Below are 26,263 nucleotides of genomic sequence, written 5' to 3'. Positions count from 1 at the left end.
CAAACGTAAGGACAACTCCAACAACCAGCAGCTGGGTGTTTCCCATGCAGGGGAACACATCCTCTGTTTGCAGTGATTCAGATCCCAGTTCTGTGAGAGCACCCTGAACACTGGCAGGAATAGACCAGGACCCTCCAGTTTGTACTTTGGATTCAGTAAAATGTTAATTACTGTTGTCACAAGGGTTTGATGGCACCAAACTGTCAGGGCAAGGCAGAATTTTCTCCTTGTTTTACCAGATCAGCAGATGAGCCATGGCTGTTACTCTATTATATCCTCAGATCATCCTGACAGAGGCTTAATGAAGAGCCTGCCAGCCTGAAATCCTGCTCATTTCTTCTGTTTAGTTTCAGAATGCAGGATAGCATGAACAGGAGAGGCTGAAGACACTCTCTGTACTGTGTCACCTGGGTACATGGCCTGCCCAGTCTGGGATGCTCAACTGCATCTCCTCAAGTCCATCATTGCCCACACACACCTCCCTGTGAGAGTAATTCCAAGCCAACCCAAGTGCTTCCTGGAAGCACTTGAAGAACCTGGAAGAACCCAGCCCAAACTCCCAACTGCTTTCAGCCATCCACAAATTCTGCATTTGCCAGCTGACCTTTCTGCTCAGTCCTGTCCATAACCATGGAGAGCAGACTCACTGCAGGGGAAACCACCTCTTCTAGTGCACTAAGTATGGATTGGACTGCACTTCCCTACAAACTTCAACTAAAAGAAAACGTCCTTAGAAAGTGTCCTTAAATAATCTGTGCTTGATTTGATGATTTATGCACTTGTATAAAAACTCTACAGCCTGTCTCCCCACAGTACTATGAATTTCCTTAGTGAAGGAATCCCAGAAAGCACACTGGCTCCTGCAGCCACTTCTTTCAAAGGGCAGTTTGTTAATCTTGCTATGTCTGTGGCATTCACAGAGAAACATTCCTGAATTTCTCTGCATAAACAGACAAGAAAATTATTATACTTTTACTCAAGAAAGCTTTGATAAGGTGCAGTCCATTACGTTACTGAGGTTAATTTATATTGTACAAAGTGAAAAAGTGAATTAATATTATATATCAACATTACATACAGTATCAATGGATATTAACAGGCCATTTTATAGAACATGAGCTTCTGCATCAGATACAGTTGAGTCAGCAAAAATGGGACTTGGGGAATCTAATCTCTTGAAACTAATTGCAAATTTACCAATTACTTCTTCTGTCCCACCTTAAAATTAAAGTAAATAAGAATTACAAGTACCAGTAGACAGACTGTATGTGTGCATTCTCTGATTTTTGTAGTTCTATCTTTTGGGATACATTATGGTCCCTCAGGGCAGAGAGAGGTTACAGCTGGGCTCTTAGAATTTAAAGAGATCACCTGCCCAAGTGGGCTACAACTCTGCTGCAGTTAAGAATCCTTTTTAACTAAAAAAAAACCCCAAAACTCAACACAGGGAAAAGAAGGCAGATGTTTAACCAAACACAGCTGCTTTCCTTCACACAATGGAAAGCTGCCCCAAAACTACTAGCACCAGAAAAAAGCAAGAGAGGCTGCAGGTTACAAGGTCTAGGCTGAAAAAACTGGGATGCAGCAACTTAGCCAGTGATGCTGGAGCACTTGGATGGTTGCTGATGCTTGGAGCACAGACAGAAAGGAGACACTGCTCTGCAGGCACCAGGGGCAGAAATTTGTGCTCATTACAGCTATTTGCAAACACTGACATCCTCCCACTGCCCTTTGCTTCCTCCAAACTGCCATATCACCCTGCATTCTGAAGTATGATTACCCAGCTTTTCTGCTCCAAACCAGCAAAATGGGGAGGAAAAATGAGGAATTTCATGCAGAGAAATTAAAGGGAGGTGCTGCTTCTTTCTCTGTCTAGGAAATCTGAGCTACTTTGAGTGAGACTGTATTTTCTTTCATTTCATGCAGGTAACAAGTCTTTTATTAAACACAGGTGCCCAAAAATTCATCCCAATGCACTGCAGGAACTAGAATGAGCATGTCCTGGGGATAATTCTAGCCTTGAAAGCTGGTAGTTACTGTACATACTTGTCTGATTAATTCCTCTTGACTTACAAAGGTATCCATCATGTCACAATGAATGATCTATGAAGCACACCATACCTGAAACCTTCCCCTCCCCAAGTCATTTCCTCAGCATCTAAAACCAGCTCTTATCCTTTGTAATCAGTAATTAATAACAAAGCATTCTCACTAGTGCAATTTTTCTGCTAAGGTTAATGTAATACTTCATCCCAGGCCAGCTGCTGTTTTATGCCTTCCAAGCACGACAGTAAGTAATGTCTCTGCATAAGAAGTCATCCACAGAGTAAATCAATTATCTCCTCTTTCATCAGCAGGCATTTTGCTGCAGCAAATGAGCCTAATTACATATGAAGTTGTTGTTTACCAACAGGAGTAGGTACCTAAAGTTTGGCATTGCACATCAACTGTTCTTCCTTATGCCTCCATTCTGTACCTTTCCCATTAAGGAGTTTTTAATCTGTGATCAATCAAATACTGTGATTATGAGCCATACTTATCATGCTGTTATCATCTGCACAGATTTGCCTACAAAGATCAGCATCAATCACACAACATATGTTTTCAGCACTGGTAGAACTTTTGGGCCACTTCTTGCCCTCAATAAGAACACATACTTATTTATGACTCAGTTGCAAAGCATCAATACCTTCTAACATCCCATTCTTCAGAAAAACTGCACTATTTCTCATATTTGAAAGTTCACATCCCAGGACTACTATATGGCTGTCTCAAGGAAGAAATCTGAAACCCATAACATATCTACATGAAAACCAGAGAAAAAATAATGAATAGCACTGATGTACAGTGATAGTGTAATTTTGTCTTACTGGAATTGGCAAGTAACTAGAAATCTACTTTTTTTTCTCCCCTTCATGACTGATACAGTAATTGTCAGTCATCTCAGGCTTTTCTTGCATGATACAGCTGACAAAAATAAAAGTCAGGCTTTTTTTTATCTTTCAGAGTTTTTTTTATCTTCCTTGTAGTCTGGTCACTTGCTGCTGAAGACAAACCACCAGGTGAACTGGACCTCTCATCCTACTCAGTGACCTGCTCTTTGGTTGTTGTGTTTTTGAGAATGAGAAGCCAGAGCACACTGAAACAGACTGCACAGTGCTCAGTGCACTCAGGCTCACCAAGGACAGAAATACCAGGTCCTAAGCATTGGAACCTTTGATACAAAGTGCTGTGGATGATGAGTGCACAGTGCTCAGACCACAAAGCTCACCACAAACACCTGTCATTGTCAAACTGGAAACTGAAACAAACTCATCCTTGGATTTGGATCCTGATGGATACAGAACTTTCTTCTGTGTACCTCTCAGAAGTCTAGACAGTTTGACTAAGCAATGCTGCTACTTGCATTTAGTGAGAATTAAATGTTAATCTTGACAAATAGAAGACAAAAATCTAACCTTAAAGTTTCAATTGCTTCCCATTCCTCTAACATTTGGTCTACTTTGGTTTGAAACTTCTTGTAATTCAGTAGCATGTTCATGTACCAAATAGATCAGTGTTAACCATGAAAGTGTGAGCAGTGTTACCCAATTCTGAACTTCTGGTGACTCCAGCTCAGGGGCTGACCCACAATTATCTGCTATTCTTGGAGCAGTGGGACTGTATACAGCCATGTAAATTATAAGACACAGTTGTATATGTAGTCTTCTAAGAATATGTCTTGCAAGTATTTGCTTACCCACATTCTTAAATTCCTGGGGTTTCACATGCTAAAAACTCCACAAAATATACCAAAGATAAAATGCAAGCTTGTATCACATTCCTGCAGGGCTCTTCATCTGTGTTCAGTTACATCTAGATTCTCTCCTTTGCTATTTTTTGTGTGCTTGAATCCTGTTTTCATTTATAATTATGTGGCTTTTTAATAAACTCTTTAAATAAACAATCCATTTCAGCCCTCAAAGTTTGCCACTGGTATCCCTGCAGTTTAGTCCTAAACCTCCCCCTGAAAATGAAAGGCACAACAACAGGCAATAGGGTCTGAGACGTGCTGCACATTGCCTGCCGTGTATGAGGAGACCACAGCCTGGAAATCCACTTACTCAGGGAAAATCCAGTTCAGTTATATTGACTTTTCTTTTCCTCATGGTATATTAGTGCTCATGAAAAATCTTGCAGTGAAAGCCCTAGAGAAGAAATCTTTGTCCACAGACAAATGCACTTCCCATTTTCTGTTTTATTACCACAGGCAAAAGAACAAACGTGTTGTTCTTACTTCTACAATAATCACAAGGCCAGACACCCAGCTAAGGCATAAATACCACATGGGCTTGGTCATGGACACTTTCTCAAGTTCCTGCTTCAAGTGCTATCTCTACCCATTTGTCCTCTCTTTCTCCACTCAATATAGGAACAATTATGATCAGCCCTCTGAACATTTGACTGCAATCCTAACATTCAGCTCCTACAAATCACCAAATAACCCATTCAGTCACCTTCAGATCATTGCTGCATTTGAATTTCCTGAAGACCAATCTTCCTTTCCACCCTTTTTTTTAAACTATTATTATTTTTACTTTTTCCTTCCCTTCCCTTTCCTTTCCTTTTCACAATCATTCACCAGGCCAAAAACAGATTCAAGAGTCAAATGATGGCATTTGCAAACAACTCAAGTAACTCCACAGAAGGAAACAACAGGCCAGGACCAGTGAGGCTGTTATATGTCAACACAGTCAATAACTACAGTCAAACCCTCAGGTGTAAATCAACCTGTCTCCATCTGGTTTTATGAGGGCAGTGCAACTTGATATTAAACACAGAGTAGAAGAACCTGACTCATGTTAAACTACAACATCCGAAATCCCAGTGAGTATTGACCCTAACTGACACCTATTTCAGTAGATGGGCAAACTCTCATTTCCCCAGGCAGGGAACAGCCAGGAGCACACAGAATTCAAGGCAGAATGGGCCCTTAATACATCTCAAATTTGAAGTTTCCTACCCTTAAAAAAATCACAGCTACACCTAGCCTGTAGTAATCCAAAACCATAGCTTCAGGGCATCTTTCAGTGGCCTAAGTTTAATGTTCAAATTACACATATTACTTTGAACTACAAATATCTGCTCAATCAGCTCCAGTGCTGCTCTGAGGCAGCTAAACCGAGTGCCAGAGAGTTTCTGTGATATCACACACAGCCACTGGCACCCAGGAGAGAAACGTGGATTCACAGCACCAGGAGCCAACAGGTGCTGATAGTCAGAGGTTAAAGATGTGACTGTTTTCACTATCTAGATTAGTACAAGAGAGATTTTGGCCATTCTTTGTCTTCATAAAAAAAAAGAATGGTTTGGGCTGGAAGGAACCTCAAAGATCATCTCCTTTCCACTGCCATGAGCAGGGACTCCTCCCACTAGAGCTTCCATCCAGCCTGGCCTTCTCTTCCTGCGTATTTATTATATATTGACTTCTGAGCTGACTTTACAAATGGCTGATTGCAGCTGCTTCAGTGAGGAAACAAGAGAGCTGATCTCCATCTCCCCACCCTTGCAAGTACAGGTGAAATCTCTCGAGGAACAAGCACCCTCCTCCCAAAATACACACCAGTCTCTAATCTGCCACCTTAAGAAAAGTGAGACAGACATCTCTTTGGGAGCAAATGGAAAAAAAAATTATGAACCATGTAGATGATGAAGCATTCTAGGTGTCATCTCCAGTCTGTTGTTTTCTCTGGCAGCCTCTACTCACTGCCTTTTCTTGTTACTGTTTTCCCAGATTACATAGACTCATTTGCATGCCCCTCTAGGAATGAGGGCAGCATGCAAAGCCCCTTCCAAAACAATCAGCACCAACTAAAAACACAGAAGGAAATAAAAATTAAAAGCTTGATACGAAAGGGTATCACCAAGCTGATGGAAACACTTCTGCATAGAAAACATCATCTCTTCAGTTCAACATCAGCTGCCAGAACTTCCTCAAACACTGACTTTCTGGCTGGCTCAGGTGAGACCAGAAAGGGATGCTAATGGTTCACTTGGTCAGGGCACACAAAGGAAGGAGCTGCCAGCTATGTGCCCTGCTTCAGGAAGCTCAGGAAATCTTTTCAGTTTTCCAAGTTTGCAGGGGTTCTGGGATTATGGCCCTTCAGTGGAGAGGAGTGTTTCTTTCCTACAGCTTGGCCTTTCATAATGTTAAAGGGCAAAAGGTTTTGACTGACATGCAGCAGACCCCAGAGAGACTAATTACTCAGCCAGTCTCTTCTTCCTTACCCACTTCTCTGGAGCATCTGCCAAGACTCTTTAAATCTGACCTGCAAATGCTAATAGTTTTTCCTTTGCAGCACTGGATTGTTCCTCTTCAGGGCTTCTGCGTGTGCTTCCCATTTATGCAATGCTGGCTCCCATAATGGTCAATAAAGGGCTGTATAATAGTATGACAAACTTATGTTCCCAGCCATGCCCAGAATTCAAACTGAATTAGAAAGTCAGCCTGTGCTCATAAAAACAACACTAACGAGCAAATGGAGCTTTACTGTGCTACATAACAGATATCACATATCTTTGGGCTGCTGTCAATTCTTTATGTAAATACTTTAAATCGCTCAGACTTCGTTTTGCACACCATATAGTGAGTCTCTTCATAATCAAATAGTATTTAAAACATTTACTGCCTTGTTAAATCTAACAAGTTAGATTTACTGGGATAGTCACTTTCCCTAATAGCCAATTTAGTAAAACTCAATGTATTCATTGATGGATAAATATATAATAGGCGGTTGTTAAACTTTAATAAATATGTTTAATAGTCAGCTGGCATTTTCTCTCAATGGCAGCACTTCCTCTCAGCTGCCAACAGGAAATGCTTCTCCTGAATGTGCCAATTCAGCCCACATGTAGGGAATAAATTGATCTAGAGAAGCAAACAGGAGCATGAATTTCAGGTAGTTTTCCTATGCTGCTTGTCACAAGAAAAGCAAGAAGTGAGGTTATTGCTCTGAGGTCCTAAGCTCCCATCAAGACAGTCAGGTATTGAATAGCACATGGTGTAAGGAAGAACATGAGCTATAGTATTTGTCTAGACTCCATAAAAGCCATGGACCAGGACAGGAAAGGTGGCTGGCTACCTGAAAGTCATAGAAATTATATTCACACGTTATTATTGCAATTTACAGTCCTACTGCACTCCTTGTCTCATGTAGATCATGTCACATTCTCTCACCCCACCCTGCCAGTCTGTGTCAACACAATGCCTTGGTTTCTAGTTAGATCTAAAAAGTATACCCTCTTAAGGCTTTTGGGTACCTATGAAAAAATTTTGGAGGAGTCAATATCATTAAGATAACTAAAAGCCTTAAAAAAGTCTTTTAACTCAAACTGTAGAATGTTATAGCTAAACCCTGCAGGTTCCAGGATCAGTTCTCCCAAATGAAGGCAGCTGTTGCATGTAAATAAGAAAACCAGACCAAAGTATCATCAAAAGAGACTGTATTTGTATGCTGGATTGGGAAGCCTAATTATAACCACAAGAGACTCACCTGGGTGGGATTATACAGTTCCTGGAGAGGGCTTCTGGATCCTTTCCGACAGCCAAATGTCCATCCCAAATGGATTTCTACGCATTACTGCAAGGGGAAATGAAATTAGTACAGGTTAGCAACACTGGTTAGCAGAAAGCAACTGCAATACCTACAGCAAGGAAAGATTTTCTGACAGATCTTAGGATTCTAGACAATGCTATTACTCAGCTCCTGATTATCCTTTCAATTATCCAAGGGCTAAATCCTTTCTCTATTCTGGAAGTTACCGAAAATAAAAGCTCCTTATAAAAGCTGTTATGCAACAACTCTCAATTTGGGTGCACAAAAATTCAAGCATGGGGACCAAAGCAACACAATTTTCAGTAGTGCCAGATACCTGCATCTTTGATCACTGGGAGGAGCGGATGGATTCCTGTAATAAGCAACCTCTGAGAGGCAATGTCTGAGCCTCTCTCAGCATAAACACAGATGTGCACAGGAACCTCATATTAAATACTGATTTTAAAACTTTTGGCCCTAACTCTTCTGTTTTTCCTAGAGCAGTACTCATCAGCACCAACACAACACATACATTGAACACTGCTGCCCTTCTTGCCACAATTTTGCTCTACGTATTACAACTGGAAATTTGACTGATCCACAGAACAACATGCACTGTGTTATACCATTAAAGACCAGGCTGGTTTTCAAACCTTGTCAAAGGTTCTGATCAAGGAGCATTTTGGATGACAGATTTTTCAGGAGAGGTGTTGACCTGAACCCCAGCAGTGATAGAGATCATCAGCTTTAAGTTAGACCTTTGTGGCCATAAAACTCTGTAAGAAGACATTCAGCTCTGACCACCTTCTATAGTCAGGAAGAAACAAGAGCTTGCTGTGCTTCTAATCTCACATGGCCCATGCCATCCTCTGTTAGCACTCTTCTGCCCCCAGCTCACCCCTGGATGCAGAAGGAGCTGTCACCCACATCAGGCAGCACCAGCGAGGCAAGATTGTCTCATCAACATTTGATTAAGACATAACCAAAATAAAAGGGAAAAAGAGATGTTCCTGCTGGGAACATCATGTTAAGCAGAGTCAGGCATGCTTTTACCACCTCTTGCCACATTTTGTAACCAGAAACTATTGAAGTGTTCTAGAACAATGAGCTGCACCACTTGCAGACATGATATTGTGGGCTTCAAGCCAAGTCAGACAATACAGTCCAGTAATGTTTTAACACTGAGGCCTAGTATGCAATCATAATTGATACATCAAGTATATAACCACAGAAAACTGTATACAGTCCAATCTGGAAGCATAATTGATTCCTTCACTCACTTCATATCTATTTTTCAATAGGAGGCAATTATCTAATAACATGCTGGGCTGCTTTTTCCCTAAGCAGACAGATTCCACGGGTCTTGTGGCAGGAGGCAGACATACTCAGTAAACAAACTGGCTTCAATTTTCTTCACAATTAGGACAGTAATGTTAGTAGAGGCAATAATTTTATTTGACACATTTAAGCAGTTGATTAAATTTCTGAGCATTTTTAGTCATGCAGACAAGTATTACGATTCCTCCATTTCTGTGCTAATGTAATGTGCCTTTTTAAAAGATAACTTACAACATTTTTAAAAACTTAAAACTTTAAAATATTTCAAAGTAATGTCGACTTCCAGAGCCTGGAAGTGGTTTTAGGAAGAAATAGTGGAAGTGAGGATGTGAGACACCCAGCAGCCATTCTAACTACAGAACTCCTGTCCACCTCATCCCCCTCCATGCTCCTGTACCAGAACTATGGACAGCTTTCAAAATCATTTTGTAGCCCCTTCCTCAATAAAGAAACTTTTCCAAAATGAAGCCTTCTAGTCAAAGGCAAAGCAAATTAAAACAACACAGCAGGGGGAAAGGGAGAGGGGAGCATTTCAGTGTATCCAGCTTATTAGATTGTGATTAACTAAGGTCCTGCAACACTGATTCTTTGTTCTAAAATGAAGAAGAATAAAAATTCTAGTGTGGTGTTCCCTAACTTGTTATTTCACTTTTCATTTCCATTAAATACAATAAATAGTACCATGCATAAATGTATTCATCCCTTCCTGCTCTACTTAGCCAGCAGGTATCAACACATTATATGCAGCAGTAACAGCAATAAAGATTAAATTATTTACACAACATGAAAGATTTGTTTCCAGATGTAAATAGACAGTAAAAAAAGCTATCTCCCCAGAACAAGCTAAATGTTAATGCAGAGCCTTAATCATAGAGGAGATTCAACCATTTTATCATTTCCAGGTGTTACTTAATTGGTTTGGTTTTTCAATAAAGCATTTAGAATTAGACTGTGGGGTTAGCATAGCAACACTGCACTTGGTTTCCTGTTTATTGAACAGCACTCCCTGATACAACTCTACACAGCACATCTGTGCACACCTGGAAAGAACTTGTGCCTGGAATTTAACTGCAGCATCAAAATAAAGGTGAACACTCCCCTTTCCTCAGCAGAAATCCCACCTGCACTGTTTGTACAACTGCCCTCAAGTGAATAACTATCAGGAATGTTTTCATATAGTTCAAAACACTTTCTGGCATGTCTGTGGGCACACTTACCTCTCAGGGCTGCTGCAACCTGTTCTCTACATCACAGCTTCTCTGAGGCAGTGCTTCACTATGCCAGTGACAAAACCTTTTGGGCCTGAGCCTTGCCTGTAGCAATCTGCAGCAAGAAAAACTGTAGCATGGAGGGTAACTGCAGCTCCACTAATTTCAACCACACTTTTGCTAAGGATCCGTCACACCATTGTGGAAGTGAAAATTAAAAAAATCAAGCCCTTTATCCTCACCAAATCTTATTAGCATAGTAAATATCTAAAATCTATATTGTATGGCTTGGGCTGATCTCCATACATAATTACAGTTAATTATAGTCTAATGATAAGTACTGCATATGCATGGATCCAAGAACCGTTCAAAAGATCACGTTCATGCACACCAAGAGTGTGAAGCAGCTGACAAAGAAATTTAGAATTGTCTAGGTTATAAAAGACCTTTAAGATCAGCAGCATTCAGTGCCTTTAATGATTCAAGAGTAGTGCTAATACTGCAAATGCAGCAAGAACACAAATCCCCTGAATTTAGCCAGGAGTGTGAGTAACTGGATGAATCGTGAGTTTGGTACTTAAATACAAGAGCTGTAAAAACAACACATTTGTTCCATCCCCAGGAATGATTTGTCAGAAATGCAGTCTTGGCCTATCTTGTTAAAATATGTGTGGAACCACTAGTTATGAATGTAATAAGGAAGTTTGTAGAGGATGCTATCTAGGCACCAAATTTCAGTTTCTCAAACGAGGAAGATAAACAGCCCTGCTTATCAACACAACAATCAGCTGTGTATGCATACATAGAGAGGAGTGTGCAGGCCTTAAATCTTCTCAGAATGGAAGCATCTGTGCACAGCTTCAACTTCCAGAAAACTCTATCAAGCACCAATTTAGTACCAAGAGCAGGAATTGGACCTGTGAATAACAGTGCACTGGGCACAAGAACACTGAAGATCATTCACATGCAAAGATGTGAGCCTGGCTTAATCTGTTACCTCTCCTTGGCAGAAGGCATTTCTGATGCACTTGGTAACCTTCAAAGACCCTATCCTAGAACGGGAGACCTCTGGAGAAAATGCTGAATAAGAGAAGCCACATCAATATAACTTCTGCCTCTCTATCAGGAGCTACAAAAAAATGAGAGAGAGGCCATTTCTATTAGGAGATTACTGGCCCTAAATATATGTGAACACTGGGACTACCTAGACAAAGTGAAAGGGGGTCAGACAGAAATCATGGCAACCAAGACTTTCTGAAAGCCATAAAGGTGACCTTCTCACAAAGTGTCAGGAGGGCAAATCAAACAATTTCTCACAAATCTCTGTGGGACTAAGTCCCAGAGGAGATTCTGCTGGAAGAGATACACAAAATAATTGCCACTTCTTCTTCAGCACTGAGAGAGACAAACAAGTGGCATTTCAAGCATGGCTGCATGCATTCAGCAGCCATCTCCATCACTGCCATTCTACTATTTCTGAGGCTCCAGTTTCCAAGACTTCTGTATATTAAAAGGTCCCCAGCTGCTATCTAGCAACTGTCTCTCTACTTGGTAACATTTAATTTATATTGCTTGGACTATTCTAATTACTGGCATGATAACAAAAGCCAAATGTAAAAATCCTACCTCTGTTCAGTGCCTCTTAAATTAAATCTCATATTACAAATATTTGAGAAAAGTTCTGAGGACATATTAATATTTAACTTTTCATTACACTGGTCTAAAGTACAAAGAACAAAATTCCCTAATACAGCATTGCTTAAAGCTGACATACATAATTCATTCCTCCTATTGGGATACAAGTTTTCTCACTGGGGAAGAAAAAGTATGCACTGGCAGCAGTATGGTGAGACTTTGGTTGAGGATCAGAACTTGTTCTTTTTTTAAAAGGAACAAGTGAAATATATTCTTCTTGGACTGATTATTCTTCATTTTTCTGCCTGGTTTCTGCATGAGAGGCTGAAAATGGTTGCTTCTTTTGGCTGAAGTATACTCTGTCCATTGCTCTCCTCCTACCCAACCACCCCTAATTTCAGGCCAGAGTTAATGCTTCCCATGGAGCATCTTCTTGACAGCAAAGAGCAGGTACATAACATAGTAACTTTTCCTTGTTAGGGCTGACCACTCACCTAAACCCAACCCAGACAGAAAAATAAGTGACAATTGGTCCAGGCAAGCACCAAAATGATTACTTACACCTTTGCCATCTCTAGCCATGTTTACACAAGCTACTGGCGTTAAACTTCCTGAATTTCTAAATCAAAGCAAAAATAAATAATTATACCTACACTGAAAGTTCATCAAGTCTCTTTAGCTAAAGACCTGGACATGGTTTTTCTTGAATAGATTTCTGCTATGACCCCAAAGCAGCACAGAAAATTACTTCTGTTTGGAATATAGGACAAAGCATTGGAATACATATTTCAATACTACAGCAAAGACCTTAACCACAGTGAGATATCCATAGTCCAATGTAAACATTCTTCTGCAAATGGTATCATGAAATAATACTTTGTCTGTACTGGCAAGAATTATGCTCAAGGCAAGCTGGTCATACAAATCAACCAAGGTTCATTCAATCCAACAACATTTTGCACATCCAATGCTCTTGAAGCATGATAGCACTCAGGGCAGAGTTGAAGTAAGTGACCCAAGGAATTAGCCCTTTCCCAGGGTTCCTCAGAGGTCTGAGACTGATTTTTTTTTTTTTTTTTTTTGGTTCAGTTTGGAACATCTTGTCCACATACCTTTCAGACAGTTAGCTAAAATCATGCTGAACAAGCTTGTGATTAGTAAACAGCTCGTTCTGCTTCAGGAAAACGAGTCTTCCATAATCATTTACAACAATTTGCTCTGCAAGACTTCAGCCAAGTTTAAACCACAGGCAAAACAGGAAACTCAGTTAATTTCAAATGTCATTAAAATTCCTACGCTCCCATCTACAGAGTAATCAGGCACAGGACACCAAATGGTATGAAAGGGTTAATTTTTAACAAGGAACATGAGGAGTGTATGCAAATGCTGTCACCCAGCAATAGTTACAAAGCCTGAGAAAGGAGACTTTGAGATAGCTCTCCAGGCAATGATTTATGAACACTAATCCTTCAGCAGGGGCTCACAAAGATCAGTGGATTGATAGCAACATCTTGTGACATCTGGGGCCTTGTGCTTTGCTGCATTCAGCTCAGGATTTTAGACTAAATTATTGGTCCTTCATCTGGAGACCACAGGTACAAGGATTTATGACTAAACTCTTGTCTGGCCTCTTTTGATTTCTTAAGGCAACACTGCAGCTTTCTTCCTTGAAGCTTGAGAGATCTATATTTAGAAACTAAAAATCAGATTATGTACTGTACATAAGTATGCCAAAGTCTTAAACCCAGAGAATGTGACAATTCTTTATATCAATATAGAACAGATTTTACCTTACACCAGACAATAATTACAAAAACAAGGGTTTACTTAGCCTGAGAAACAAACAAAAATGGATAAAACAAAAGCAAAGGATAAAAATTACTGAAGAGATCACACCTTAGTGAAATGATTATGGCTGAGAAGAGTAGGAAAGCTGCAAGTCATGGACCAGGGACCAGCAAAGTAACAGCCCTCACTTCCCAGGTCAGAAAAGTAGAGGCAAAGATCCTAAAAACTTCCACCAAACCTCTTCATTGCTACAGACTGAATTCATGTTAGGAAGTAAGATTTCTATAATATACTCATTTAAGCTCCTACAATTAACAGAGAGCCACACCTGCAGAGACAGGCTACCCCAAGGGGCTCTGGAGGTGACTCCTCTCCTTTCCACTGACCAGCAACCCTAAATGGTTACATGAAATAATTGCTGGCACAAGAAGGAAATTAGTTTCAACATTTGTTTCTTGGCTCTAATCGCTAATTACAAAAGTTGTAAACGCCCTCCAAAGAATAGAGAGATATTTAATTCCTTTTTGCTTTAGACAGTTTTCCAGAAATAAATTTGTATTTTATCCTGTTTGTTCTCAGATTAGCATGGGGATGGATTTAATTGGGCACAGTGGGGAAGTTAATATCCTTGGGTGGAATTATGCATAGACTTAGATCCTTGGTCACCCTACGGACATTGCATGTGGCATAAATTAGCACAACATCTTTCCTGTTAATGAACAATGAGAAACTTTTTTCCAGTAATTAAAAAAAAATGTTAATCTATACAGCATTTCTTTAGAAGTCTCAAGAACTTATCCACAAACCTAAATCAAGAGACTTTTCCACAGGCTTTACTACTCCCAAGAAGAGAGCTCTATTCTGTTTATCTCAAACACACAGGCTTCTTTAAATGCCACACATTTTTGTGGGTGCAAACTACAAACTATATTAGACTTGATCAGAACTTTTCTGATACACCTTTGTTTTCTCTGGCATCACAATATTTCACAGGTCCATTTTGGATGGACCACAGACCATCTCAGCTCTCTGCTCACTTGTGAGAATGCTGTAATTTATGTCATCAATTAGCAAAGCCAGATGTCACAAAATACTGATCAAAACAATAGATTTCCCATTGAACTACTTCTAGTGCTCACAAATAAATTTTAAAAAATTACCATCTATATCAACTTAAGAATTTCTGTGTTTTCTTTTTTTTGCCATCTCAAATGCAACTTTCTACAAATGAAGCTAGAAGCTTCACAAACAAACGTGCATTATGAATTTGCACAAAGGGACACTGTGGATCCCAGCACAACAAATACAAACAAAAACTCTTTCTGGACATTTAACTTTTCCATACTTTTCTACTACAAGTCAGGCATGTGTTTTGCCAAATGAGACTGCAATAATCTGGGAAGGTAGGAAGGTTTCTAATGAGGCTTACAGGTTCCTAAACATGCCTTCCTCCAGTTTGTAGATACTCACTGTAACATCAGCAGGCACATCTGCTGCTGGGTTGTCTTTATAGCAAAGAGCTAAATGCTCTACTCTGTTCTTCTTATCAACCTAGTTTTCAAGCTTGTAGATAGTTGGCTATATCCCATCTCTCTGATGTAAGTTCAAAAGAAAACTGTGTAAATGTAGGTCCAAGGGAAAAAAAGCTGTAAATTTGTATTGTCCTAAAAAAATAAGAAGCTGGATTTCTTTTTCTGAATTTCCCACTACTTCCATCACAGTGTTAGTACCAGTCTTCTTAACAAAAATGATTTATGAGCTCACAAAAAAAAAAAAAAAAGAGGGAGAGAAAAACCTTTAAAGGAGGAAGGTTTCTTTCAAAAGCTGTAATTTTAAAAGCATTTATCTTGAATCACAGTCAAAATGAAAACGACGGCTGCCGCAGCTGCAGTCTATTTGAGCTACTGTGTCTTCACTATTCTTCAACAGATGTGCACAGAAGATGAAACACAAAATCATATTTGCAATGGATATACTGAAACGCACAGCAAGTCTCTTCACAAGCCAAGCAGAATAGAAAATAGAGCTGCAGCAGCCTTTTTAACCTGGAGCAATGAAAGGCTCAAAGCTGTGGTCTCTGAACTCGAGGCAGAAGCAGTGCACGCACACATTTGCACACCTGACCTGACAAACAGAAACCAAGGGACACGGGTCATTCCTGCCCTAGCAACATGTCCAGATAGACCAGATTTACCACCTCTGAAGAAGTGCCCCTGGTATTTTCAGTGCAGTCACAGCCCCCCTGATACTTGACTGTGATTTATGAACAACAATTTTCTTTACAAAAAAGAAGCACTAAAGAATTTGATAAGCAGAAAAGAAAGTATGAAATCCTGCAGTAATCGCTTCCAGAGCAGCCATTCATTATGGCAAAGAGGATTATGACTGCAGCTTGTTGGATAAGCAGATGAGCTCTCACAAATTAAGGATGCTACTTCCTTGGCAATGTGAAGGCCAAATGCTGATATTAAAAGAAGAAAGTATCACAGGCAAAAACCTGATTCTGTGATTTGAAAGCTGTCCGAACTAATAATTAAGATACAGCAGGGCTTACTGTCTTATTCCAAGAGTTTATTCTGTTTAATACTTCTAAACTCCACATAATCCCAAGGCACAGAGATGCAATGGGTTTCTTTTACTTTTCCAGTAGCTATTTATTGCTGACCAGCCCAGCTGGGATCAGCACAGCTCCAGGTCTGAGAGCAATGCTGGCCCCATGTCCTGCCCCACTGGAACATGGAAGTTCTCCACCACTCCTGCCTTCTTCCAGCAGGATCCACACATCCCTAAGGGAGGCTGGGGAGCTTTCACACGCTCCTCTCTCTGTTAGCAGTGAGTGTGCATGGATAATATTGCTTTCAGATGTACAAATTCCCTTATGTGGCACTTTTGAAATATCCCAAACCACAGATCCTTCCCATTTTACATATGAATAGGACATTGTCAGCTCCCTCAGACCCAGACTGCACTTCACCACACAGAAGAGTAAAATACACATTAGCACTATAAAACTTCATCTCAATTAGCATAATCTGTATTTCCATTATAGAGCCTCACTTTACAGCCAGCCCTGGGTGAGGCACTGAGCACTCTGGATCTGTCTTTCTCTGAGGAGAAATTCTCAAAATGCAAGAAAACCATTCAGCATTGTGAATGCATTAGATCTCAGTGCCTGTTTATGTGGTCCTGCCCCTTTCATCTGTCTCCTCATATTGCCCCCACCATTTCAATAACTTTAATTAAAACCTTTTGATGGACTTTTGTCTTCAGTGAGGAAATACAGCCATGCCTCACACATACACAAGTGGATGAGCCAAGCACACCAACTCCATCTCCTGAAGGCATGACCCAGAGGAAAACAGAATGAACAAGGAATGATTTTTCTGTGATTTTACATCCAATGAAAGCATTCAAAGAATGCTAGAACAGGCAGCAGTAGCAAAAGATACAAGAATACTGGATACCTATGTGACCCCTGTGACTAATAATAGTATTTAATAATTAGCATGTAAAATAGTAAGCTTTGGTTTCAGCAAAACAGCCTGCCAACTGCATTGAGAAACTCTGTTAGTGCTGCAGCTGGTGAACAGTAAGTAGCTAAAATCCAGGATCTCTCTTGACAGTATCATTCTGAAGAGACAGACAACAAATCTGCATGACAGAGCCATGGACTCAGAAAGTTCTTCTGTAGGGAACAAAGGCTGTTCTTGCCACTGTGGTGTCTCCCATAGAGAAGGACAGAAAGAGCAGGAGAGGAAAGCACCCTTTTCAGAGGACATTCCTTAAATAATTCCCAACTAAGTAATAGTTCATCTTTCAAAGACAACTAATCTTGTTTCTAAATTTGCCAGGAACAGAAAATACACCTTGAGAAACTGATCTGACGTCAAATTTTCCTCCCCAGCCCTACCCTTTTGCTAAGCTGATGTAACCTACCTGCACCTTCTTGTGGTGCATCTGTCTCCTCGCCTCTATGCATGCAACTTATGACCAAGGCACCCTCCAACTTCCCTTCATCCTGTGACAAGTTTTCTGGACACTTCATCACCCTCAAAACCCTTCCAAACCTCACTTCCAACAAAAGAGGGTCCTCTACTAAGTAAGCACCACCTAAATTTTACTCCTCTATGCATTCACTGCTGCTAAATGACTAAAACTGGGCTGCCACCCAAGTCACTGGGTATTCACAGTTCTGCATTAATTATCTGCAGTTCTCCTCCTCTCTATTTACCACTGCCCTAACTTTTGCATCCTCCATAAATTTGATCAATAAACGAGTATGTTTTATCCTGGATGATAAATTAGAATATTTAACAAGCATCAGCCCAAACTCTGGTTCCCCCAGGGATCCCAAGGGAAATGCATCTGCTTAGTGATGACTTCCAAGTTACAGCTATTTTAACAAACTGTTCAAAGCTTTTAAAATCAGTAATATGTGTGCCAAATTGACATGCATTCACTTGCCAATTTTACTTTTGGGTTGTTCATTCCTGTATCACCTGTATAGGAGTAATTCTGACTTTCAAATATTGCATCATTAAAATGAAGAGGGTCATCAGCTCAGAGAATTAATTTTAAAACATTTATTTCTGAAAAGATGTTCAGGCTCATTGCCTGTCTTTAACCTTCCAAGGCTGCAGAGAAGGCTTCTGTGATGTATTCCAGTCTTGCTTTGCTCTCAATTCTGCATGGGTTAATTTTATCACAAGTTCTTGAGATCTGAAACATCGAAACTGCATTTTAATTGAAAGTACTTTACACTTTCAGCTTAAAAATATAGAGCAGAATAAAAATTACAGTCTAAGTGATGCTTTCTCCAGCCACAGAACTGAATGGCAGATTGCTCCCTCCTGATCACTCTTATCTCAGATGGCTGCTGCTTTTGGGGCAATTCTTATGCTCTATTCTGAAAACTCCATTTATCTTTATTAAGTATTAATCAGCCTTTACCAAGGAATATATTAAAAGCTGTGTTAAATAACAGAACACAACAAGTGAAGAAAAAAAAAAAAAGCTGATTTGATTTCAAATTCACAATAAGAGGTTGTCACATATCATCTCTTTCCAAGCTGAGATAAATCATCTCAGCTCCATGAACTCAAACAGATCCCTGCTCTTCTGGGTAGCTGGGAATTGCACCTGAACTGTGAAAGGTGGAAGGAAGATTTACTGAGATTGACTGTTTGAGTCCTTAGCAGGCAAAGCAGGGAAATAATTTTATTCAGCTGGGAAGGACACCAATTGTGTGCTTACATGGAGCTACTTATGCAGGTAGGATATGAGTGACTAGATTACACACATACATGAGTGAGTATATATTGTATTATTGATGTTGACACAGCAAACCAGTGGTTAACCCAGTGTCAGATGTTGGTTTGTTTTTGTTTTCTTTTAATTTTATAAACAATTTTCAAAAGTTGTAACATGCTGCTTTATGTTCTACTATACAAATGCAACAATCAAATGGCAGTTTATTTTGGTTTTGCCTTTCCATTTTCTGTATTTTGCTTCTCCCTATTTCATTACAGGCTCCCAGAATGAAAGCTTAAGTAATATTCAGAGAAAATGGCAATGTGAATTTTTCATCTAATAGTAGTCTCTTATTTAATAACCTTTTTCTTCCAGAACACATGACTTTTCAACTACTCTATTTAATCAAGCTCTTGACTTGATAATATTTTCCTGTCAAAACCTATTCTATTTTCTGCAATCTTTATCCTCTCTTTATTCCTCTCTGACCTTTTCTTTTCTCCCCTCACCAAATGATTCCCTTTGGTATTCTGCTGCTGCTGCCCCTACCATGCCTCTTCCAATCTTTTAGGCTGCTTCCCAGCTAACCATTTCTCGTCCATCATCCTTCCCAGTCTACCACCACAATCCAGCTCCCTTCTTCCACCCTCTAAGGCAACAAGACAAGAAAAATCCCAATTTACACCCTAATCTGGCCACCATGCCAGGAACCTGAGCCCTGCTCAACACAGAGCAAGGGGAAGACAAGAGGTGCTGATGGCATGGGGGGCTTGGACTCAGTCACCCAAGAGGAAAGAGAAAAGTGCCCTCTCCCATGTGTCCCCCTCGGTTCTCAGGTTTTACTCCCACCCCTGACACTGGCAGACTTGTTCCATTACCTTGGTGCCCCATTCCCAGCTCAGTGCTGTCACTCCAAGCATTCCCCTCCTCTGATCCCAGGAGACCCCATCTGCCCAGGGACTCTGCATCAGCTGAAAGCTAAAATAATGAACAAGAGCCTTGAGAGGCAGGCAAATTACAAGGCCAAGAGCTACAGTGCAGGAAGGTGAGCAGGATGACTGATCTTATTTATCTTTGTTTTTCCTGCAGTTAAAACAGTCAAGATAGATGACAGAGTTCAAGGCCAGGAGCATTGTCACAGGCACACAAAGGCATAACCAGCCAAGATGTTCAGCAGCAACATTGCTGAGTGCTTTCCCATTTCTCAACAAACAGTAGCTCCTCCTTTGCTTTTTACATATTCACTTCTCTATCCCAAATGTTTAAGTAAGGAGCAGTCATCCCTCAGACAATTAAAGGCTGTGAGGATGGAAAGCAGTCCAAGACTCTACATGCTACTTTCTGATAAGGTGGGTGAGAATTTTACTCTTCCCATCAAGGCTGTGCTCTAGCTAAAATCAGAGTTGGAAAAAAAATTTCAGGTAAATACAAATTACCTTAGAAATTAAGACTGCCTATTATCTCTGCCTCAGCTATGAATTACTTTTTGTAATGGGAACCCCAAATAGAAAGCGAGAACGCCAGAAACTGATAACCCCACTGTTATGAACCTTGCAGAAATTGCATTTCTAGTATTGTGTTTGTGGCTAACACAAAATGTGTGCTAATTTCAAAGGACAGCTGAATAGGCACACTTTGAAAAATCAAATTCAAACCACTAGGACCAACTAATTTTGCTCAAGAACTTAACTACCTCCTTTTTTTTGTTGTTACTGTTTTACACTGACCAAAAAATAATGAAGGATACAAAGACTGTAGATGAGAATAGGAGTGAAACTGTAAAATAAGTGCTTCTGATGACTGCAAGATAATTGCAATATAAATAGAGAGTGCAGGGTGAAGGTAACAAGTGATTTCATTTAGATCCTCCCTACATGAACAGGATTAATTCCATGCCCTGCAGATGTTCATTTATGTTCTACTCACCCTATGAAGAAATTAAAACACAGGGCGGTTTGCTGTATACTCTGATCACCATGTTAAGACAATTTCACCATTTCTCTTGCAGCCATGCTGCTTCCCTTCTCAGAGAGAACAACAGCCCTAAAGCCTGCACCCTCCATCAGCACAGCCCCAGCACCAAGGACCTCATGCCCCACTGCAGAATGTTCCTGTAAGCAGGAGGCTCTCCCTACCTAAGTCATCTTGTCAGTAATTACAGAATCATGGAATGGTTTGGGTTGGAAGTGACCTTAAAGATAATCTAGTTCCAATCCCCTCACCATGGGCAAGGACACTTTTCACTAGACCACATTGCTCAAAGCTCCATTCAACCTGGCCTTGAACACTTCATGGAATGGGACATCCAAAGCCTCTCTGGGCAACCTGTTCCAGTTCCTCACCACCCTCACAGTTTTTATTCCTTATATTTAATCTGAATCTACTCTCCTTCAGTTCAGAGCCATTACCTCTTGTCCTGTCACTGCATGCCCTTGTAAACAGTAATGCTAGCAAGTGCTGAAATTCAAATAAACTGTCTTCAGCTAAAGTTCAAGGTCTTAGAAATAATGTGTGCTTGGGGATTTGATGTGAACTCTTCCTTAATCTTCCACTTGTGGCTTTCTTCAAAACATCTGATGGCATCATCTAATTTTTCAAATGTCTACCCCATCACAGCTACAGCTAAAAACCAGCTCCCATTTGGACAATGCAACAGCAACCATCTCCTTCCAAAATTGCTTTGCTTCACAAACTCCCTGTCAAAGACAGTTCTTTGCATCAATACTTCTATGTGTGGAAAGGGGTGGAAATGCTCCAGTTACCCTCCCACCACCTTCCATGCAAAAAAACTTCAGAGAAGCTTCCTCATGGCTGTGTGGGAGCTGAATCTTCAGCAAATCCCTTGGAGAGTGCCCAGGGCTGGTGGCAGGTTGAAGTTCATCCCAACTTGCTTTCCCCAAAAAACAGCTGGCAGTCAAATCATCCCTATCCTTAAGTCAACCCCTCATAAAACTAACAGTGGAGGGAGAGAAAAGGGGAAGTGAAACACAAGCACAGCAAGCCCCAACCAAATATTTAGGGTTTCTCTCCTTCACTTGTTAGCTCTTTGTACTGCCAAAGACAGAGTTAAGCCATGCACATGACTAAGGGTTTCCAGCATCAGGGGTTTCCCAAAGCTCTTTGTCTAATCAAAAAGTCAACAAGCCCCATCATGGATTTTTATCTGTGTGACAACACTGAAGAAAGAAACCACAAGACTTCATTTCCTTTCTCCCATGTTTTTCAAACAGCATCTGTTTGCTCACTGCAGACAAAACAAAACACAGAATTCTTCCCTCCCTTTAAACTCGAGATTAAGACACTCAGATAGTCTTTAATGTTGAGAAACAAGTGACCAAAACGTTTCTTCTAAACCCAAGCAGCATTCTTCTTCCCCACCATCCAGACACAACATGGTCACACCAGTCACATGGGGTCTGCAATCTCCTTCCCAGAAATGCCATTTCTACTCCTCACAACTAAGCTTAGGTCAGGATTAAATGGGGGAAGGGAATGTCTGAAATACAAAAGGTCTTTTACTGGCCACATCAACTACAATATGTGAGATGGAAATGATAAAAGCCAAAGGAAGATTTTCAGCTTCCCAGCAAAAAGTAGCCATTAAAAGCAGTCATCAAGGCCAGGTGCCAAGCTAAACACGCACAGGGTGACAGCCAGCCCTACCACTTGTCACTTGGTAAAATCACTGTCTCTGGGCTAATACCTCCAACAAGCACTTAAAGACATTTTGCTCCCAAATCACACAGAGGAGATGAGCAGGATGAACTGCAGGCCACCCCAGTGGTCACAAATGATGCAATCTATTTCTAACAGACATGGCATCACAGCAACCAGCATTACTGCCTGACTTGAGAAGTATAGAACATGGCAATACCAAAAACTTCTTCCTCCCTAAACCACCCAATTCCTCTTCCCATAGCCTTTCTCCTAAAAAAATATGAAGAAAGTGATAAAGTGAAAATAAGACCAATAAAAAGCTATGCCTATAAAAAAGTTTTTAAAAAATCAAGTTTCTTAAAAAACCTTACCATATTTCACTATCTTTCTGTTTGCCATGACAGCCATTACAGGAAAGATTTGTACACTTTCTTACCCAATTCTATAATTTGACTGCTGTCACTGCACAGGCACCAGTGGTACTGAATTTACATGGAGTCACACCCAGAAGGTTATTAAAAATACAAATTACACATTCCAGTGCTGAAAACAACAGCTTTCCTGAATTATGGCCATTTGCTAAAATATGAGCTGGTACCACACTGCCAGCTGGAGCCAAAGGCTTGACCAGCCCATGTCTATCCAAACCACCTCAAAAGAGAGCAGCAGCAAGAAGCAACTGCAAAGCAGGGACACACAGCCTGAATTCTGAATGCAAGCACGGGTTTATTATTAGGTTGTTCTTCTGAGTTACACAACCAGTGCCTTGGCTACACTGGGTAAAAATAAAAGCACAGTACAGATCACCTGCCTCTCTCGACTGGAGCTGCTGCCCGTGCTCCACAGAGAGAAGGAGCACACACAGAAGCCATGTGGCTCCTTGCCAAGGGTCCCAACCACAGCCCTGGGTCAGTGGGAGCAGGGACTGGGTCACACAGATGCCCAGCTGGCTCCCACTGCCACTGCCCACACTGCAGAGCCCTTCCAGAGGAAGGCACAGAGTGATGGAGAGGTCTGAGGCTGGAAGAGCATGGTCACAAGCCAAGTTTGACCACCCTGCTCTCAGCAATGGGGAGAAAAATACTTCCCTTCCTGCTACAGTGTGGGGCTGGGCCAAAAAAACACAGGGAAAGACCCAGAATAGACCTAACAATGCCACTAGGGAAGAAAATAATGTTGAGGATTATATCTGTTTGGAAGACATAAGCAAACTGGTCATTGGTAGACAGGATTCATTTTCAATGTGTAAAATCTGGACTCCACTATGAAGCCAAGAAAAAAAACCAAGACTCTCCTCAGGAATCAGAAACAGCAGCAAATCTGTTGTATTTCTCAGATTCTTAGATTTATACACCAAGAGCTTCTCACACCATTCAGCACTGGCTGCCTCTCACCTTCCTTCCCTCTACTGTGAGTGACTCCAATGATTCTTCTCTTGGCCCAAAGAATTTTTGAGTTACTAAACTGCAAAATAGCAGCTACTGAAAAAAAAAAAAAAAAGAACATAGCTGATGATAAAACATACCATGCCTGAAACAGAGCATTCAAGAACAGCTTCAGCAAAAAATACTCAGATTTCAGATTCCCTACTGGAAAAAACAATCTTTATATTCCAACTCAAGATATTCTATAACTCTATGATCATTGTTTGCCCCCAGTTAACATTCCTAAGGAACAGCTCTTATTTATTTAGCATAGTTAATCAACCCAACTTGAGAAGTGCCTAATCCCATCATGATCTTCTCCTTCACATCATCATCACACACCTTGTGTCCTGTTCTTAAATCTAGATATGCACTTCCCAAAGTCCATGGGCAAAGCTCAAGTACATGGGCCAAAATTCTTGCCCAGGAAGCAAAGGTGCCCCACAACTGATACATCCCACTGGAGTTTACTTCTGGCTTTTACTTTTGGTTCTCTCACAGTCTTGGGTAACCTTGGGGGTACAACTCAACCCAAATTCATCAGTATACTGAAGCCCTCACTTCACATCATGCATATTAGTTGAAAATCAATGCAAGTGTATTGATACAGTCATGACTCCCTGAAGGTCAGAAAACAAACTGGTGACAGAGCTGGAAATAAAGCAGAGACCTCCTGATCTCAAGATCAATTCCTTTAACCTCCAGGCCACGTTTGCATGAATTAACAAGGGAAACAATCCATCTGCATGTGGTCTGAGTCATTTTAGTGATCAGGTAATGCGTCCCAGTTCTGTCATCGTTACATTTGATGGCTCTGGGCTCCAATTTCCACCCCCATGCCACTTGCCCAACAATTTTTGTCCTTGGGAAAAAGTAATCAAGTATGATAAGGATGACAATCATAATTAGCTCAAAATACAGGCCTGCTGGCATGTATTGAGAACACATTTTTATATAAAGATCTAGTGCAAAGGGAGCAAAACTAAAGCAGTAGAAATTTTAGATTAATTGCCTATGGATATCCAAACCCAAATTATAAGAAATCATCATTTTAGGAAGTGGTAGGAATTCCCTTTACATAAATTACTCCTTTAAATATTTAAAATCCCACTTCAGCCTCGCTAGAAATTAATGTTTAATAGCTGCTCTTCTGTAACCTGACAGAAGTATTTGTAAAATGCATTTAGCCTGGTCAGCTCCATCCTGCTCTCAAAACACAGGCAAAGGAAAAGGGACAAAGACCAAAGTAAGAAACTATCTGATTTGCTGAGGTACCTGTCACAAAGTAAATCACTTGCCAGAGAAGAAAGAAGAATAGACTCGAATTGCTGAAGGTGACTCTTTGTAACAGCAACCAGTTATGAATTATATCACATTAGCACCACTTCTGTGTTGTAGAGATTTTCTTGTTCCAATATATTTGTCCATCTTCTGCCATTTTTCACAGCTAAGCAACTACTGGTCTGTTGGAAGGACGCCAGCTGTCAGCAATTCTGAGTAATTCTGTCAAACTGACACTTCACAAATCTGTGAGAGTCTGCATTTCTGATGATGAATTCCTCACTGTGTGTGTGACAGGATAAATTACTGCCAGCAGTACCTACACAGTGACTCCATGGGTCAGTGGGCTCGCTGCAAGGGGAGACAGGCAAGGTGAAAAGCACTGCCACAGGATGACAACTGCAACACTGGGGGATTTAAAGGGAAAGCTGTGTTTGTTTCCTGACCTTCACTGAAACCCCAACTATTAAAATGCTGAGAGCACTATGACCCTTCCCATTGCATCAGTAATATGTGTGACATGAATTAAGCAGAGACAAGGGATACAGCTTTATCAAGGAAGCTTGAACAGTCCTAACACTAGGTTCCTTTTCAGCCACATTGATAGAATCTCTCAGAAGACCAATTTTAGAACAATAAGTCTGGGTAAAACAACTCTTTTCAAGAGTTTCAATGTTGCAATTACACATCCACTAATTTTTTATCCTCTTATCCACCCTACAGACTAATGTATCAGGGATACAGATAGAGCTTGATGTCACACTGATAAAATACAGATATCAAAGCATTATCACGATGAGCAGTATTTATCATAGTAGTGTTGGTTAAATGTGCCTACTGCATAAACCTGCCATGGACATTACCTCTAAACTTGCCCTAATACATGTGTTTTCCAGTTCCCACTAACACATAGGCTTAGCACAAGTAGCAAGTCCTGGTGGGTTTCCACTTCCTTGCCCTTTTCACTGAATTTCAGTCTAAGTTACATTGTCCCACGAGGTGAGGAGAAAAAGACAGTGTGGGGTCAGCAAGTTGATGGATAAAAAGGTTTTTTTCATCAGCCCTTATTGAGCAGAGTTTGAACGATTAATCTGTGCAAGTGCCCATC

General features: G+C 40.6%; 1 protein-coding gene across 1 annotated transcript in view; it reads right to left on the bottom strand.

Moving 5' to 3' along the window:
• Positions 1-26,263, bottom strand: part of CHST11 (carbohydrate sulfotransferase 11) — a 152,327-nt gene that overhangs the window by 80,464 nt on the left and 45,600 nt on the right. Inside the window, 2 exon segments of the mRNA XM_079304827.1 lie at positions 7,533-7,583; positions 7,585-7,619. Coding sequence (XP_079160953.1) covers positions 7,533-7,583; positions 7,585-7,619 — 86 coding nt within the window.

The sequence above is a fragment of the Erithacus rubecula genome (genome assembly GCF_903797595.1).
Source record: "Erithacus rubecula genome assembly, chromosome: 4".
NCBI lineage: Eukaryota > Metazoa > Chordata > Aves > Passeriformes > Muscicapidae > Erithacus > Erithacus rubecula.
This window is presented reverse-complemented; position numbering and strand designations above follow the sequence as displayed.